Source organism: Canis lupus, chromosome 20 (assembly GCF_048164855.1).
Source record: "Canis lupus baileyi chromosome 20, mCanLup2.hap1, whole genome shotgun sequence".
Lineage (NCBI taxonomy): Eukaryota > Metazoa > Chordata > Mammalia > Carnivora > Canidae > Canis > Canis lupus.
The window spans coordinates 58,034,136-58,051,343 of record NC_132857.1 but is presented as its reverse complement, the minus strand read 5'-3'; the positions used below and the strand labels follow the sequence as shown (position 1 = coordinate 58,051,343).

The 17,208-nt window shown below is 43.8% G+C and overlaps 1 protein-coding gene and 1 long non-coding RNA gene across 26 annotated transcripts in view; one reads left to right on the top strand and one right to left on the bottom strand.

The window, feature by feature from the left end:
• LOC140611997 (uncharacterized) overlaps nt 1-11,579 on the bottom strand; it is a 44,888-nt gene extending 33,309 nt beyond the window's left edge. For both annotated transcript variants that reach the window (XR_012013346.1, XR_012013345.1), the window contains exon 1: nt 11,450-11,579. This is a non-coding gene — a long non-coding RNA (uncharacterized lncRNA). The remainder of the gene's footprint in view (nt 1-11,449) is intronic.
• Nucleotides 1-17,208, top strand: part of NEB (nebulin) — a 200,919-nt gene that overhangs the window by 43,273 nt on the left and 140,438 nt on the right. For all 24 annotated transcript variants that reach the window (XM_072789183.1, XM_072789189.1, XM_072789188.1 and 21 more), the window contains exons 31-45: nt 198-302; nt 394-501; nt 1,960-2,271; nt 2,379-2,585; nt 4,811-4,915; nt 5,622-5,729; nt 7,488-7,799; nt 8,743-8,949; nt 11,811-11,915; nt 12,238-12,345; nt 13,320-13,631; nt 14,339-14,545; nt 15,060-15,164; nt 15,320-15,427; nt 16,082-16,393. In XM_072789183.1, the coding sequence (XP_072645284.1) occupies nt 198-302; nt 394-501; nt 1,960-2,271; nt 2,379-2,585; nt 4,811-4,915; nt 5,622-5,729; nt 7,488-7,799; nt 8,743-8,949; nt 11,811-11,915; nt 12,238-12,345; nt 13,320-13,631; nt 14,339-14,545; nt 15,060-15,164; nt 15,320-15,427; nt 16,082-16,393 (2,721 nt within the window). The remainder of the gene's footprint in view (nt 1-197; nt 303-393; nt 502-1,959; nt 2,272-2,378; nt 2,586-4,810; nt 4,916-5,621; nt 5,730-7,487; nt 7,800-8,742; nt 8,950-11,810; nt 11,916-12,237; nt 12,346-13,319; nt 13,632-14,338; nt 14,546-15,059; nt 15,165-15,319; nt 15,428-16,081; nt 16,394-17,208) is intronic.

Here is a 17,208-nt window from a genome sequence, read left to right as displayed (position 1 = left end):
TAGGATGGGACCCTGTGCATTGCATGTGAGACCTTGAAGGCCCACAGATCTGTGCAGGTGAATGTGGGGATGACCCAGAGAACGTCATTCATATAAAGCACCTCTGTGTAATGTGATCTGTTCTGAAATTATTTTCCTGTGTCGATAAACCCTTTTCCCTTCTTTGTTTTGCTCATGCATTTCTTTTCATCTTTCAGGTTGCATACAAAGCCAAAGGAGAAGAAATTCTTCACAAGTACAACCTGCCAGCCGACCTGCCCCAGTTCATCCAGGCTAAAGTTAATGCCTACAATATCAGTGAGGTATGCACGTGAGCTCAGCTGCTGGCTGCGTGTGAAGGCCTTTCTAAATGTGGCCTCAGTTATATGCAAAGGACTTTTTTTTTTTTTTCAGAATATGTACAAAACAGACTTGAAAGATTTGAGCAAGAAGGGCTATGACCTGAGAACGGACGCGATTCCCATCAGAGCCGCCAAAGCTGCCCGGCAGGCAGCGAGTGATGTAAGTGCCGTTGATGGTCCCCAGTGTGTAACTAGGAAGTATGGGTGGGGTGGACTCGCTATTCAGAAGTCGCCGTGTCTGCTGTCCCCAGCGGGAAGTGAGTCCTGTTGAAAACTATTTAGAAAAGAAAGTTCCCTAAACAGGTCTGAATTTTCCTGGCAGTAAGGATTTGTAGAACCTTTACTAACCCGTTCTAATGAAACACTCTAAGTTAAAGGTCTCCTCCGTATTTCTGTACAAATTCACGTTATTCTCCTCATGGAAATAAACAAGTCACTCACTATTTAAGTCCTAATAGCCTCCTGGTGGTAACATTTTTGTCTCAAAACTTTAATTTATATGAATTCCCTCTTTCCCTCATTTCTTTTTAATTAATTGCTTCCAGAGATGGATTAATTGGCCCCAAGGTCCATAGCAGTCATTAGGTTCCATGAAAGTTAGAAATTTTGTCTTTTTTCCTTATCATACTTGTAACTATGAACTAGTTACTTTCCTCTTTGAGATTCAAATCAAATTGACTCAACCCCCACCTGCTAACCTTTAGAAAGTAGGATACCCTTTCTTCTGCTTAATGCAGATATTCTGAGGTTTGTCTTTCCATTACCTCTGGCTCCTACTTTGTACACAGTGGTTTCACTCATGCTCACCTGGATTCTCCTGTCCTGGATTCACTTCTTTTTCTGGTCTGCATGGTCCAGAGATGGAACACAGCCCCGTCTTTTGGTCCCCCGACCCCAAGTCCCAAGCACAACTTCATTGATTGTTTGAAATGAAGTTGACATTGCACCGATGTAAATAAGTTACAATTGAATAATAAATACTTGTATCATCAAAGTCTTGCCATCCAAAATTTCTTACCCATTCCCTTTCTCTCAGGGTACATTCTTCCAGCTACTCCCCACCCCAATACACACATAAGCTTTCCTTCACATCTCTGCTTCTCAGTTTCCCATGCTTCTTCCCAGATCTCCCCAAGCAAGTTCAGTTCTTCTCACTTTATAATTCAGAGCCAATTCATGTTTACACACAACTGGCTCTGGGTCTTCCTTTGAATATCCAAATACTCATTAAAATTCTACTACAATTAAGATAGCCAGCTCTTTGGGGGTCTCCTGGAGCAGCACAATATAACTGGTAATTGCAGAATGTTTATCTTTTCATTTGTCTCTACCAGTGTATAAGTAGAAAGGAACTTACTACCTTGTCTCTGACATGAATTATGGAAATGTTCCCCACCCCAACCTCTCTCAGGTGGCTGAAGCAGCTACAGACAATTAAATGGGCTCTAAGTAACATTTTAATTTTACCAGGGTACATTTCAAACTATATACAAATGAATACATCTAATTGGTTGTTGAAGTCATTCCTGGGACGCTCAATTGCTTTAAGTCATGGTCTCATTGTTCAGTAAAATCTTCATAACTACATTTTAAAATATACCCACTTTGTTTCCAATAGGTTCAATACAAAAAAGATTATGAAAAAGCCAAAGGGAAAATGGTTGGCTTCCAAAGTCTCCAAGATGATCCTAAACTGGTTCACTATATGAATGTAGCCAAGATACAATCCGACCGAGAGTATAAAAAAGACTATGAGAAGACAAAAACAAAATACAACACACCCCATGATATGTTCAATGTTGTGGCAGCCAAGAAAGCTCAGGATGTTGCCAGCAATGTCAACTATAAGCATACACTCCATCATTACACCTACCTGCCTGATGCCATGGACCTGGAGTTGTCTAAAAATATGATGCACATACAGAGTGATGTAAGTGACACTTACTTCACAGGATAATCCTCTCCTAAGGTCAGAAACTGCATGAGAACCCACTGCTTGGGGCACTTACTCCTTTTTCCCCCCCCCCTTTGCTATAGAATGTCTACAAGGAAGACTACAACACCTGGATGAAAGGCATAGGCTGGATACCTATTGGCAGTCTGGATGTAGAAAAAGTTAGGAAAGCAGGTGATGCCCTGAATGAAAAGAAGTACAGGCAGCATCCAGACACCATCAAATTTACCAGCATCGTGGACTCCCCAGTTATGGTCCAGGCAAAACAGAACACAAAGCAAGTCAGTGATGTAAGTACAAAAGAGGGGGCCAAGAATGGAGGGAGGCTTCAACAAAACAATTAGCAGCTCAAAAGTTTTATTCTTCGGAGCCATTAATTTTCCTTTTATTTTATTTGATTTAAAATAATAATTACAGTGATTTTTAGTTTGGGGGTCACCTGAGTGGCTCAGTTTGGTTAAGTGTCAGACTCTTGATATCTCATATCAGGTCTTAATCTCAGAGTCATGAGTTCAAGCCCTGCATTGGGCTCCATTAGAAAAACAAACAAAAACAACCGCAACAATTATTTTTAGTTTGGGCACTAACATTTTCTTTCTTCTATATTACTATTTATCTTTTTATAACATCTTCCTTTTTAGCTGCCTTTGAAATACTGTGTTACTGGATAAATTGGTCATGATGAAAAAGTTCTACTCTTGTACTACACCTGTATATACACACGCAAAATTTAAATTCCAGACACTTTAACAAACTTATCACCTTCAAGTCCATATTAAGTTGCATATATTTGCTGTTCATATATAAAATACTAGTACAGGGAAATAATTCACATGAGTATATGGTTTTGCTTCTCAGAATTCATCATACACAAATATTATAGAGGCTTTTGAAAACTTACATCTTGGAGATTAGTATGTTGTTTGCCCGGCTGTCCATGAACAATGTGTATGACCTGGCTAAAGTCAGACCTAAAGGGAAGCTTAGTGTATAGAAGAATTAAAGGGACATGGAAAGCATTTATTTATTAATTCATTGAATGAATGTTTTTGAACTCCTTCCCTGTGCTGGGCATTGTATTATACGCTGATGCTATAAAGACACCATAGATGAGTAGTGAGATATAGGATATAACAAGGATATAAGAGTGTAAGACAAAAGCATGGATAGAACCAGAGCATTGCCACACCAAGAGGTGAATGCTACAGGAGAGGTATGTGCCAAGTGCAAGAGAAGAGGGTAACCCCCCACAAAGGCTTCCCTGGCAAATAAGGGAAGAGGGTACATTCTTGGTGAAAGAAAAAAACATAATGACCAACAAGAGCTAATGAACTGGAAGGATGGTGAAGGGTTTGGGATTATTATCTGATAATTGAGGATCTTGCGTGCTTATACTCTGGATATTGTGGGGTAGGTAATTGGAGGTATTGAAGATCTTAATCCATGGAGTTGGTTATCAGATATGTGTTCTAAAAGACAGCTCTGACAAAGAGCGCTGAGATGGCATTGGTTAGGGGAGAGACTGGAGGTAAGAAGATAGATTAAAAGCGCTTTACAGAAACCTAGCAAAAGACTCCTTTGGACTTCAACTAAAGCACTAGCAATGGCAGAGGAGATGTGTAGAGGACAGAATCAGTGAGACTCTGTGAATGCCTAGCTATGGTTTCTAAAGGCAGTGAGGAAGTAAAGTTACCTCTTGGATGCCTAGAAGAAGTTATTTAGGATTTGAGAATTCAAATAGATATCAGCCTCTTTAGACTTTGTGATACATAGATGGCAGTTTACATGTGATATCTGCTTGAGAGTTTATGTGATAAATGACAGTCAAGAGATTGAAAATCTAGTGATTCCAGTTGTATTTTAGATTTTTAGAAATCAAGCAATTTCTTTTCTATTACCAAGAGGAGGACACAATCTAAGTTCTATATCCTGCACCTAGCTGCCTTTCTGACATCTGTAAAAAGGATAAGATAGGGTAAATATGAAATGGTAAACCTCTAAAGTACACTGGGTAATGTAGAAGTGCCCTCATAGCATGAGGAGATTATTATATGGTTTTAGTGTTACAATTGTAATTGGAAAGGTTTTTTTTTTTTTTTTTTTTTTTTTTTAGCAGAAGTGAAAGACTCCTTCTAAATGCCATTTTCTAAGAAACAAAAACCCAAAACTAAAAAACAAGACCTGTTTACTCCACTAGTAAAGATTGGACTTTTCTGACTTTGGTAAATTCTGTTTATTCAAGTTAGGGTTTCACATTTGAAATGATTTTCCATTCATTTCTAGCAGTCAAAGATCACTGTTTTCTACTTTTCTATTTTAATACACAGAGTTTTTATGTCTTTCTAAAAATGACAAAATGCTTGAGTTTTTAAAAATAGGGAAATACTTTTGATTTTTAACAATAGAAGTAGTAGAGGGACTGTGCTGGGAGTAACTCCATTAAGTGTGCAATTCAAACATTTTCTTTTTTTGTACTGTCTGTGATACATGTTATTTTTGTGATTGTGTATTGCAGATCTTATACAAAGCTAAAGGAGAAGATGTGAAACATAAATACACTATGAGTCCTGATCTCCCTCAGTTTCTCCAGGCCAAGTGCAATGCTTACAATATAAGTGACGTAAGTAGGGTTTTCAATGGGGTGTGAAACCCAGACAAGGTGGTAAAGTAATAGAATCTGAGTAGGATGGGGCCTTGATAACTATTTAGGTCAGTTTCCCACACACATACTGGATGGAGCCTATCTCATGACGATGGCTCTCTGCCTCTTAAGTTGGCCTCTTCAAGGGCAGTATAATTCCAAAAGGATGTGACATTTTCCCTTGCATGGAGCCCAACATCTGCTCCTCTAAAACTTCGAGTTAGTTTTCCTCATTTTGCATGTGGAGAGAGTTATTATCCTGCAGAAAAATAAGAATGAATGAAATCCTTTTATTACAGCAAACCTGAAATTTCTGAAGCTAACCACCAGGTCTTCCCTTGACCTTCCTTCCGTAAGAGTGGACAACTTCATTTTCTCTAGTTGGTCCTCACACACCAAGGTTTCCAGAAAGAACATTTATTCCTCTCTTCCACTCCAGTTTCTCCGCATCCTGCTTTGCTCTGTACCCAAACCAGGTTTGGGTGTATAATTGGTGCAGCATCCTGTAATTTCATGCTACACAAGGTGTGACATTTTGCTAATGTGACTTCCCAAAACAGAATGTACTGTAGGAGATTCCTTTAGCTTCTATCTGGAAATGAACAAAACAGTCCCAGCAATTGGGGACTCACTTCAGCTGATCCATGCACAGCATGCTGACCTCCTTCTTTCCTTCATATCCCAGGTCTGCTACAAACGGGACTGGCATGATTTAATAGCCAAGGGCAACAATGTGCTGGGTGACGCGATTCCCATCACTGCGGCCAAAGCATCCAGAAACATTGCCAGTGATGTGAGTAAAAATTTTAGGTGAAATGTGGGTGCATTGCCTTTTTAAAAACTAATCAAATGTGTGCTTGTCTAAATGATGCCACATTGAAAACAATATGTCGAGGTAATGACGTTGAAATTCTCCACAAGATACTGTTTTGAAAAGCTGTCATTTTTTCAAAATTCCTTGATTCTTTTCCGTTGACCCCACTTGGTAGAGCTGTCATAAATCTGACAACCACTTTCTCCCCTGATTCATAGGCCAAATTACCTCTACTGACACATTTCCTTGACAGCCTACATTTATTTTCAGTGAGAACACCCTACCTGACACTAACACATTAAATTCAAATGACTGCCTGCATAATAATTGTATTAAGAAGATTGAAAAGATGTTCTATTAAATGTAAGGATTTTGTAAACCAAATGGGTAAAGGTCCATTTTTCTTGAATTTAATTTTCATTTATGTAAATCAATGCCCATTTCATCTGTAATAGGAAATGTATACACTTCCACTTCTTCTCATTGAAGATCAAAACTCTCAGACAGCATGCATGCCCCGTAGACTTCACTGTCACCTACTATTCTGAGGGCTACAATCACGGTTTGGGAAAGGAGAAGAAAGAAGCCACCCATGTGTGCAGACCACAGGGGAGCTCAGCTTTCCTTAGAAAGAGGTCCCTGAAAATGCGTCCCTCAGAGATGTGCACACCACTATGGAGTACATCTCTAGGTTAAGGACAAAGTGAAAGTCTAAATATGACTTTATCATTGTTTTAGACCTTGTGCAGGGCTCTAACATACCTAGAAATGTCTCGAAGACCCTTTTGCCTGTTAAGCTCTTGTTTATAAATCGCTGCATAAATGACACAAGCAGAGTTTCTGCAGAATTTAAGTGGATTTGAGTTCTCTTCTATAAAAATTGAGATTTTGACCTGTTACCTACCATACAACTCCGTCTACACCCCATTGCCGGTGCCAGCAGCGAGAGAGCTTGGGCCGCAGAGCCTTTGCGCTGAGGTTTTTACTGCCAGGGGAAGCTCCCAGCCATTCCTACCCTTCCTGTTCCTGAACTCCTCTGCAGCTGCTTCAGCAAGGAGCTTGGAAAGAGGCTGCCAAGAAATGGGTGGAGAAGGCCAGGCTACCTGCTTATGCAGTATCTAAATTGATGCCCCCTAGAAAGAAGAGGGGTTTGTTCTAACCTTACTCCAGCAGCCTGAGACAACACAGTAAAGGTTTCCACCCCCTACTCCCAAGAAAAACCGTGTGAACTCGCATACAGAGTCCTTTGGAGTTTCTTCTACATCAGTTGCATACGTATCACTCAGTCAATGGGAGCAGTAAATGGAAGGTTTTCTCACTAATTTCTAATGTTCTGTAATGTATGATAACATTCTGTGGTGGTAGTAACGGATTGGGAAAATTCACATCCCTAGGAAACCAAGAGGTACTGCCTTATATTTGGAATGTGTCTTGTTGCATTAAGCATGAACATTCAGATGGGTTTAAGTAAAGTCCAACATGCAAAAGCATTTGTAGGATTTATAGCAAAGAAAAAAACTGGTCCTGAATCTATCATGATACCCATTTGTAACCCAGCAGTGTTGGAAATAACCGTTTTCACTCTGAACTTTCTGGGGCACATGGGAGTGGGGAGGTATGGTTTGCATTTCTTGTACAGTCTTCCAGAAAGTCACAATGTTCAAAGTGCCTTTGTGTGTGACTATACTTGCTATACCTACTGTTATCAACTTTGCTAACCAAATTTTGCCTTCGCAGTATAAATACAAGGAAGCTTATGAGAAGTCAAAGGGAAAGCATGTGGGTTTTAGAAGCCTTCAGGATGATCCCAAGCTGGTCCATTATATGAATGTGGCAAAACTGCAGTCGGATCGTGAATACAAGAAGAACTATGAGAACACCAAAACGAGCTACCATACCCCTAGGGACATGGTTAGCATTACTGCTGCGAAGTCGGCCCAGGATGTTGTCACCAACGTCAACTACAAACAGCCCATACACCATTACACGTACCTACCCGATGCCATGAGTCTCGAGCACACCAGGAATATGAATCAAATTCAGAGCGATGTGAGTATGACAGGCCCAGGAATGTTGGTACTTCAGGGGTGATCCTTTTCTGTCTTAATAGGCTTCACAATACAGGAAGATATTTGAGAAATGCACCTTTAACAAAGGCATGGTAGACGAGCAGGGGTTTTGCTGGCTTTCTGTTCTCCTGTTAGTCATTGACATTGTCTTTATTAACGCACGGATCAAAGATAAAACCATATTCCACTAAGTATATAAACGACTTTGATTCCCAGCAAGAGGCCATGGTTGCTCTTGGCAGACCTGTTTCAATGGTGACATGTAGAATGAAAAATAGTATTCTCTACTCTCTCTGAATTCAGGAACATTTTTTCTTTTTTTTAACTGAAATTCATTCTCATGCATGTTAATCTATGTGGTGAGTCATCTAAAATGAACCAGGGAGGCTTTGTGATTGCATTGCAGCATGATTCATGGAGAGCTGCATGGGGAGGCTGTTTAATATTCAGGGCATTTCCTTCTGCAGGAACCAGATTTCTGTAAGAATCATCCTCTGTAGGGAAAGATATGGCATCCGTTTATGGTCACTCGACGAAGATGTCTTTCCCCAGCTGAGATGTCTCTCCCCAGGAATAGCCTAGGCAGACAGTATGGGTGAAATTCAAAGTTGTGGGGTTTTCAGTGAAATAAAAAAGAAAGCCCAATTTATTGTCAGAAGAGATACAATATTTTTTTTTAGCATTACCCATGGAAGTATGTGGCCTAGATTCCCTCTGTGTCGTAGAATGCACTCGGAAAAGCAAAACTGCTGTTTCTTAGTACCAGATTCTGGGGAAGAAGCTCAGTGGCATACGTAGTGAAAGGCTTCTTTACGGACCTGAGCATGCTGGAAGGGCGGCTATTGATTTCCTCTGGATATAACTGCAGATTTCAGAGACCACCTTTGTAGGCTATCTCCTCATATGAAACTATTCTTTTGCAGAATGTGTATAAAGACGAGTATAACAACTTCTTCAAGGGCATTGGATGGATCCCTATTGGTTCTCTGGAGGTTGAGAAGGCCAAGAAAGCGGGTGATGCCTTAAACGAGAGGAAGTACCGGCAGCACCCGGATACCATCAAGTTCACAAGCGTGCCGGATTCCATGGGCATGGTTCTGGCTCAGCAGAACACCAAGCAGCTAAGTGATGTAAGTGGTTCCCTCCACACGGGGCTTATCCAGGGGGGCCTGGTATTATCTGTGGATTTTATTTCCCACGCCAGTCTCGGTTGTCACATTATCATAGATATCCAGGGGCGCTTGGTGGCTCAGGCTGTCAGGCCGCTGACTCTTCATTTTGGCTCAGGTCATGATCCTCAGGGTCCTGGGATTGAGCCCTGCGTCGGGCTCTGCACTCAGCAGGGAGTTGGCTTGAGGATCCGCTCTCTCTCCTCCTTCCTCTGTTCCTGCCACTCACATGTGTGCTTGCTCACGTTCTCTCAAATGAATCACACCCCCCCGCCCAAGATTTATCCACGAATAACCCCATTCCACCATCCTTCTTAATTCCACATGTCAAGGTGCATCTGTGTGTGTCAACTGCTTTCAGGGGTACATTAGAAAGGCCTTCTCTCCTCCCTGTTCTCTTTATGTTCAAGTTCCCAGTTGCTTCAGAAGGAGGAGGATTTTCCAGATTTATTTTCCAAATGTAGAGGATCTGTGCTATTTATAGGCAGACCCCTATCATTATACACAAGAAATGAAATGATTACTGTTATCATCTGTGATTCCTGCTGAATCGTAAGCCAAGCTATTTATTGCTCTGAGTTGCAAGCGCTCTCCGTGGCTACCCGGGGAGAAGGCCTGTCCTCAGCCTTTGGCATGACAGCTCGAGGTTCTGGAAGGCAAGCCGCCTCTGGGGGAAGGCAAGCACCTCACTTCCCGAGCCCACGTCTACCTGGCCCCTCACTGCCTCAGAGCCTGGTTGCAACGCTCAGTGCCTCACCTCATTTGGGATTTCAGAGTTCTGTTAAAATCCCTCCGACAGAAAGAGCAGCGAGGAAAGCAACACAGAGATGATATTGTGTGTTTTAGCCCCAGACGTCGAAGGTGGGGGGAGGCTTTGCGTGGCTCAGATTTGAGAATCCTCTGTGGATGTCATTTCTCAGGCCCATCTCTGTTGTCACCTTACCATGGATAGTTTGAGATTAGCTCCACGTGGGGTGGGGGGGTGGGTGTTAGCTCCACCGCGAGGTGTGTGTGTGTGTGTGTGTTAGCTCCACATGCGGGGGTGTTAGCTCCATGGCGGTGGGTGTGTATGTGTTACCTCCACGTTGGGGGGTGTTAGCTCCACAAGTGTGTGTGTGAGTGTGTGTGTGTGTGTGTGTGAGCTCCACATGCAGGGGTGTTAGCTCCATGGCGGTGGGTGTGTATGTGTTAGCTCCACGTTGGGGGGTGTTAGCTCCACGAGTGTGTGAGTGTGTGAGTGTGTGTGTGTGTGTGTGTGTGAGCTCCACATGCAGGGGTGTTAGCTCCATGGTGGTGGGTGTGTATGTGCTAGCTCCACGTGTGTGTGTGTGTGTGTGAGCTCCACATGCGGGGGTGTTAGCTCCATGACGGTGGGTGTGTATGTGCTAGCTCCATGTGGGAGGTGTTAGCTCCACGGGGATGGGTGTGTATGTGCTAGCTCCATGTGGGGGGTGTTAGCTCCACGGGGATGGGTGTGTATATGTGTTGGCTCAACGTGGGGTGTGTTAGCTCCACAGGGATGGGTGTGTGTGTGTGTGTGTGAGCTCCACGTGCGGGGGTGTTAGCTCGATGGCTGTGGGTGTGTATGTTTAGCTCCATGTGGGGGGGTGTTAGCTCCACGGGGATGGGGGTGGGTGTGTGTGTTAGCTCCATGGGGGTGTGTGTGTGTGTGTGTGAGCTCCACGTCGGGGGTGTTAGCTCCACGGGGATGGGTGTGTGTGTGTGTGTGTGAGAGCTCCACGTGGGGGGTGTTAGCTCCATGGCGGTGGGTGTGCATGTGCTAGCTCCATGTGGGGGGTGTTAGCCCCACGGGGATGGGTGTGTGTGTGTGTGTTAGGTCCACGTGGGGGGTGTTAGCTCCACGGGGGTGTGGGGTGGGGGGGCACTAAACGTGCAGATGCTTCGGACTCTGTTCCCAGCGAGCTAGGGCTGCCCCCGGGTCCTGGGCTTCGCCACCGCGACCCAGGCCGCGCACAGGTACCCGGTGCCCGCGGCCCCCCGGAGGGCGGTGTCCTTGGGCCGCCTCCTCAGGCCTCCCAGCCCCCGGCCCCGGCCTGCTGTTCCGCGGCCGCAGTCGGTCACCGTGGCCTTCTCTCCCGGGGGCGACCGCAATCGGCGGCTGTGCGGGCTCCCGCCCCGGGTCACACAGGCCCCCCGGGGCAACGGCCTGAACACGCACGTCACAGGGACGCCGGGGCGGCCCAGCGGGTGGGCTCTGCCTGCGGCCCAGGGCGGGACCGGGGTCCGGGGTCCGGGGTCCGGGGTCGAGCCCCGCGTCGGGCTGCTGCGTGGGGCCTGCTGCTCCCTCTGCCTCGGTCTCGGCCTCTGTGCCTTACGGGTAAATAAAGCTGCATTTAGTCCTACATTTACACCTAAGAGCCTACATGTATTACATACAAACCGCAGCCCTCTTATGCTTAACGGCCCTTAGTGACTTCTTGAAGTAAAAACGTCCCCTCACCTTGGCTGCCGGCTCCGGGCCCCGCCGCCCACTCTCCCGCCGGGGGCTCTGGGCCGCGGGCCGCGTTGGGCTCCTCGCGTCGGCGTCGGCCTTGCCCTTGGGACCCCGCGCGGGTCAGCGCCGCTTCCGGCGTCCGGGCTCGTCCGCGTGGCCTCCGGGAGCACAGGCGGCCTGTGCGGCCCCGTCTGCGGCCCCTCACGCGGACGCCCCGCCGCAAGGCCCGCCGGGAGGGGGAGGGGGAGGGGAGGTGGGGGCGGGGGCCGGGGCGCCGGCCGGGCGCGCGGTGGGGAGCGACGGGCCGCGTGAGGGGCCGCGCGGGGAGCCGCCTCCCGCCCTGACTGACCCGCGCCTGTGATTGCAGCTGAAGTACAAGGCGGAGGGGGAGAAGCGGAAGCACACGTACACCCTGGACCCCGCGCTGCCGCCCTTCATCCAGGCCAAGGTCAACGCCCTCAACCTGAGTGACGTGAGTGTGGGACCCGCGGGGGGGGGGGGGGGGGGGGGCGCCCAGGCCGTGACCCCGGGGCGCGCGGAGCCCGCTGCCCTCGGCCTGGAGGGGGCAGGTGGTAGATCCCTGAAATCTTTAAAACGACTTGACCGAATCTGGGCGGTCCCACGTCTGAACGTTTTAAATGGACTGTTCACTCCTTTCTGGGAGTCTAAATTGCTTCGTTACGAAAAATGTAAGAAAATAAAGGATTGCGTGCTTATTCTACAAAAGCTTGAAACTACAGAAATCTATCCAAGTAGAGCGGCCAAATAATAAACTACTGTTTCCTTTCTCCAAGTCTCATTATAAGGCAGACTGGAAGAAAACCCTTGCCAAGGGCTATGATTTGAGACCAGATGCCATTCCCATTGTTGCCGCAAAAAGTTCAAGGAATATCGCCAGTGACGTAAGTGTGACTTGAAAGCAGAAAACTCTCTTTCTGTATATTTTCAAAATCTTTACGTGGCATAGGAGGCAATAGGATCCGTATTAGGAAATAGGAAATATGTTTATATTATGGGTTTTTTTTAACATCCTAAGTGCTGATGACTTTTTTTATATTACTTTAACATCTTTAGCAATTCAATAGAGTTTTTACAAAGAAGAAAATTATTTGTTTTAAACTAAGACGTAGTTGGAACTCTTCATTGGTATCATTGTCATTAACTTGGAAACTGCTTTTTATTTGGATTTTGTTTTCAAGAAAAAAAGCCTTGGCATACTAAAATGTCACTAAGTCACACACATACACAAAAAAGGTTCCAGGTTTTTAAAGGAATATTCTTCTTTAATATAATTTTCACAAAGAAAAAAATCTGGTAAGATAGGAAGACCAGGAATAATTATAGATTAAGGGACAGGATTTTAGTTACTTACCTACTTGCTTACTTGCTTACTTTTTATTAATTAAGTTATAGTTTGTATATGAATTGATATAATACCTTGAGAGAGTAAAACTCATTCATTTGGAGGCTAATAAACTAATTTGAATAAGAGCTTTGCTGAAATTTACTGAGGATTATGTAAGCACTTTATAAAGTAATGCAAATTATTTGGAAAGAGATCATAAAACAACATACACCAAAATCCTTAATAAACTTTTTAGGAACCTTCGAGAATATTCAGAGAATCTGCTTATGAATGTGGTAATGTATAAACCACAAATTACCCCGTTTTTAATTATCCCCAGAGCATATGTCAAGACCCTCCATTAGAAATATTTTACTAGCTGTTTGTTTAAAAATATTTGAAAAGTTTAGATGTTACCTTGATTCAGACTGAATTTGGCTATTGCTTAACTTAGTATAAATTCAGTCTGTCACTTAAGCATTCCCTATGATTGATGCTGTCAAATTCTGTCTGCCTTTCTTTTTCATATAGTTCAAGTACAAGGAGGCTTATGAGAAAGCCAAAGGCAGGCAAATTGGATTTCTCAGTCTTCAGGATGATCCTAAACTGGTTCATTACATGAATGTAGCCAAAATACAGTCCGATCGTGAGTACAAAAAGGGCTACGAAGCCAGCAAGACCAGGTACCACACACCCTTGGACATGTTCAGCGTGACAGCAGCCAAGAAATCTCAGGAGGCTGTTACCAACACCAACTACAAACAACCCTTCCACAACTACACGCTGCTGCCTGATGCCTTGAATGTGGAACATTCCAGGAATGCAATGCAGATCCAAAGCGATGTATGTCATGGTCAACAGATTACTGGCATAGAATTCATTATCCATTTCTAACCGGTGGGAGGGAAGAACGAGAACTTGGCAATTCCATTTACTTCCTCTGAAACCTGGCTGGACTCGCTGTAATTAGAGATCCTCTCCAGATTTTGGAGTTTTGGAATTTCACTCAAAACTGAAAAACTAAGAGGTTCAAGTGGGTGCAATGTAGTATCTTTTCCAGTGTAGAATTATTTTACCCTTTCTCCCAGAAAGTTGAATTTTAAAAAGGAATTATTGGGTCAGGTTCTCCTGATCAAAACCACTATGAATGCAATCACTTTTTGTTTTTAAGATTTTATTTTTAAATAATCTCTAACTCAATGTGGGGCTTAACATGGTGCTTAGTTTTATACTTAGTTTTTATACTTAGTTTTTATACTTAGTTTTCATACTTAGTTTTCATACTTAGTTTTCATACTTAGTTTTCATACTTAGTTTTCATACTTAGTTTTCATACTTAGTTTTTATACTTAGTTTTTATACTTAGTTTTTTGTACTTAGTTTTTTCCAAAAGATGGTAGGGAATAAAAAGGTAGTATTCTTCTTCCCCCCTCTTTTTCTGTTTTTTGTTTGTGTTTGTTTGTTTGTTTTGATAATGAGTAAATCATCTAGCCAAAGAAACCCAAACCTTGACTCTTTCTGAAATGAAAATTTCCTTTTTCATGGTAAAGAATCTATACAAATCAGACTTCACCAACTGGATGAAAGGGATCGGCTGGGTCCCTATCGAGTCCCTGGAGGTAGAGAAAGCAAAGAAAGCAGGAGAGATCCTCAGTGAGAAGAAGTATCGCCAGCACCCTGAGAAGCTGAAATTCACCTATGCCATGGACACAATGGAACAAGCACTTAACAAAAGTAACAAACTGAATATGGATAAGGTAAGAACTCGCCCACCAGCCTCAGCCTGAGATCCCTAGCAGTGTTCTAATCCTTGAGCCCTGGCAGTGCCACTACAATCATTGTCAGCACTTTTCTTTATCATGGTCTTGGTGGGGAGGTGGTAGTAGTGGTGGTGGTGGTGGTGGTGGGAAGGGGGCGTTCTGTAACTTTCACCATGTCTAGAGAGCTCTCACATACACTGACCCTCAGGCTGTCTGTCTGTCCACACCACCCACACTGAGGGTGCAACAGAATTGCAAAATTCCATGTTGTGTGAGGTTGGGGCAAGATGACATTTGTTGCTTCAGTGGAAGAGGGATCCCTTGTTTGATGTTTTTTTCCCCCTCATTGTATGTTCAGTCTCATCAGCCCATCTTCTTGTTAGGTCATTCATTTGCCAAAATAAGATTTACTCTCTTCTATCTTAGAGATGTGAGTGAGTCTCTTTCTCTCGGTAGCACTGTTACAAACTTGTCCTGCTGTATAGTCATGTGCCTATCTTCTTTGTTATAGAGGCTCTACACTGAAAAGTGGAACAAAGACAAGACCACCATTCACGTCATGCCCGATACTCCAGACATTTTACTTTCCAGAATAAACCAAATCACCATGAGTGATGTAAGTACGTTACCAACAACAATAAACTGGGAGAGAAGGTTGGGGGGAACAAATATTTATGGAATGTCTCTTTTATATGCCAACCACTTCAAAATCAGGATTCCCATTCTAACCCAAATAACAAGTTGCTGGTGTTTTTCTATTTCATCGTTTAGAAACTGTACAAGGCTGGCTGGGAAGAGGAAAAGAAGAAAGGATATGACCTGAGGCCTGATGCCATCCCAATAAAGGCTGCAAAAGCCTGTAGAGACATTGCCAGTGATGTAAGTGCTTCCATTGGACTTCTTTAGGCTGAGAAAATGAGAAGCAAATGAGCCAACTTCGTGTGTGTGTGTGTGTGTGTGTGTGTGCGCGCGCGCGCGCGTGTTCAAGAGCTGCAGTCAACCCTACCCAGCATTGCTGGAACCATCATGGGTGGCACGTACAAGACATTTTCCTTCACCCAGTCCAAGGACCCTCTAATCATTTGTTCATTATTTGATGTAAAAAGTGACTGGGTCTTGTTAAAATAAATTGCTTTTCGAGTATTCAAATCATTTATAAGCAATTATGAGCAAGTATTGGATGCAGTCTACACATTTTACCCAAGAGACCCTTGATTAGGCTCTTTCCTGAATAAAAGATGCACCATGAGAAATTGTGCCTGTAGCCTATTCTGATGAGACAGCTGAGTGGAAAAGCTGTTTCCTAAAGCACCCTGAAACAACTTATTTATGCATCTCTTTGATTAACTCTGTGATCATTTTCTTTCCATAGACTCAAGTCTGGCAAAAAAAATTGAAGTAAAAAGATTTTGTTCTGTTCCCCTATGAGCTGTAAAACCATACACCTTTGACAAAGCTAATGGCATCTAATGAATCCTATTTTGTTCTTTTCCTTCACTGACTTCATCACAATGCTTCCTTCCCCATCCACAGTACAAATACAAGCAAGCCTATGAACAAGCTAAAGGGAAACACATTGGCTTCCGGAGCCTAGAGGACGACCCCAAGTTGGTGCACTTCATGCAAGTGGCCAAGATGCAGTCAGACCGGGAATACAAGAAAGCATATGAGAAATCCAAGACCTCCTTCCACACCCCAGTGGACATGTTAAGTGTGGTGGCCGCCAAGAAGTCTCAGGAAGTGGCCACCAACGCCAACTACAGGAATGTGATCCATTCCTACAACATGCTTCCTGATGCCATGAGCTTTGAATTGGCCAAAAATATGATGCAGATTCAAAGTGATGTACGTGACAGCCACATCATTTATAGAACATTTACCATGGTTAATAACGAATGACCCTAAGTGGTGACCTTTTGAAAATCCTGAAAGAAATTCATGTGTAATTTCCCATCAAGTTGCTTATTTATTACCTTAGATGGAATTTATTTCCTATAACAAAAGGGGACAAATTGTAGAAACCACAGGCTTATTTTGTACCATTACTGCTGTGAGGATTGGTGGATGCTGGATTCAGCTGGAGCAAGTGAAAATTTGTTTCAGAGAACACGTTGAAGGAAACGTGTCACTCAAAGAGAATCAGAAGCTTCTGATAAATGAGTAAGAGGAAAGTCAGAAAGTCTGATCATTTGATAGCTCCTGCCCCTCACTCCTAAGCAGCTTTCATTCTGCTACTTCTAGCTTTGGAATTGCCTGTATTACTTGCTGATGAAACATCGAAGAGGTGGAAGCTATTGGAGCAAATGTGAGGAAGGCACAGAGTAGAGCCAAGAATTCAGCTATAGAGGCCATTTGTTTGGCAGCTGGAAGAAGGGAATTTAAATTATGAACCAAAGGCAGGCTATGCCAAGCCTGGGTTTCTTTTCAGGAATGTAAGTGCTGAGCTCTTCATTGCCAGGGAGGTACACAGTGCCCCTATACAGGCAACCATGGTAGAGTTGTAGAGGAAAATATCAGAACTGAGGGGACAAAAATCTAAAATTTGCATAGAGCACCTGAGGTTTCTGGCAGATCCAAGGGAAATTGTAACCATGGTGGGTGATCAAAGCTTATATACAAGGAAAGAGAGAACCAGGATTCCAGTGAGTCACCTGTCAACC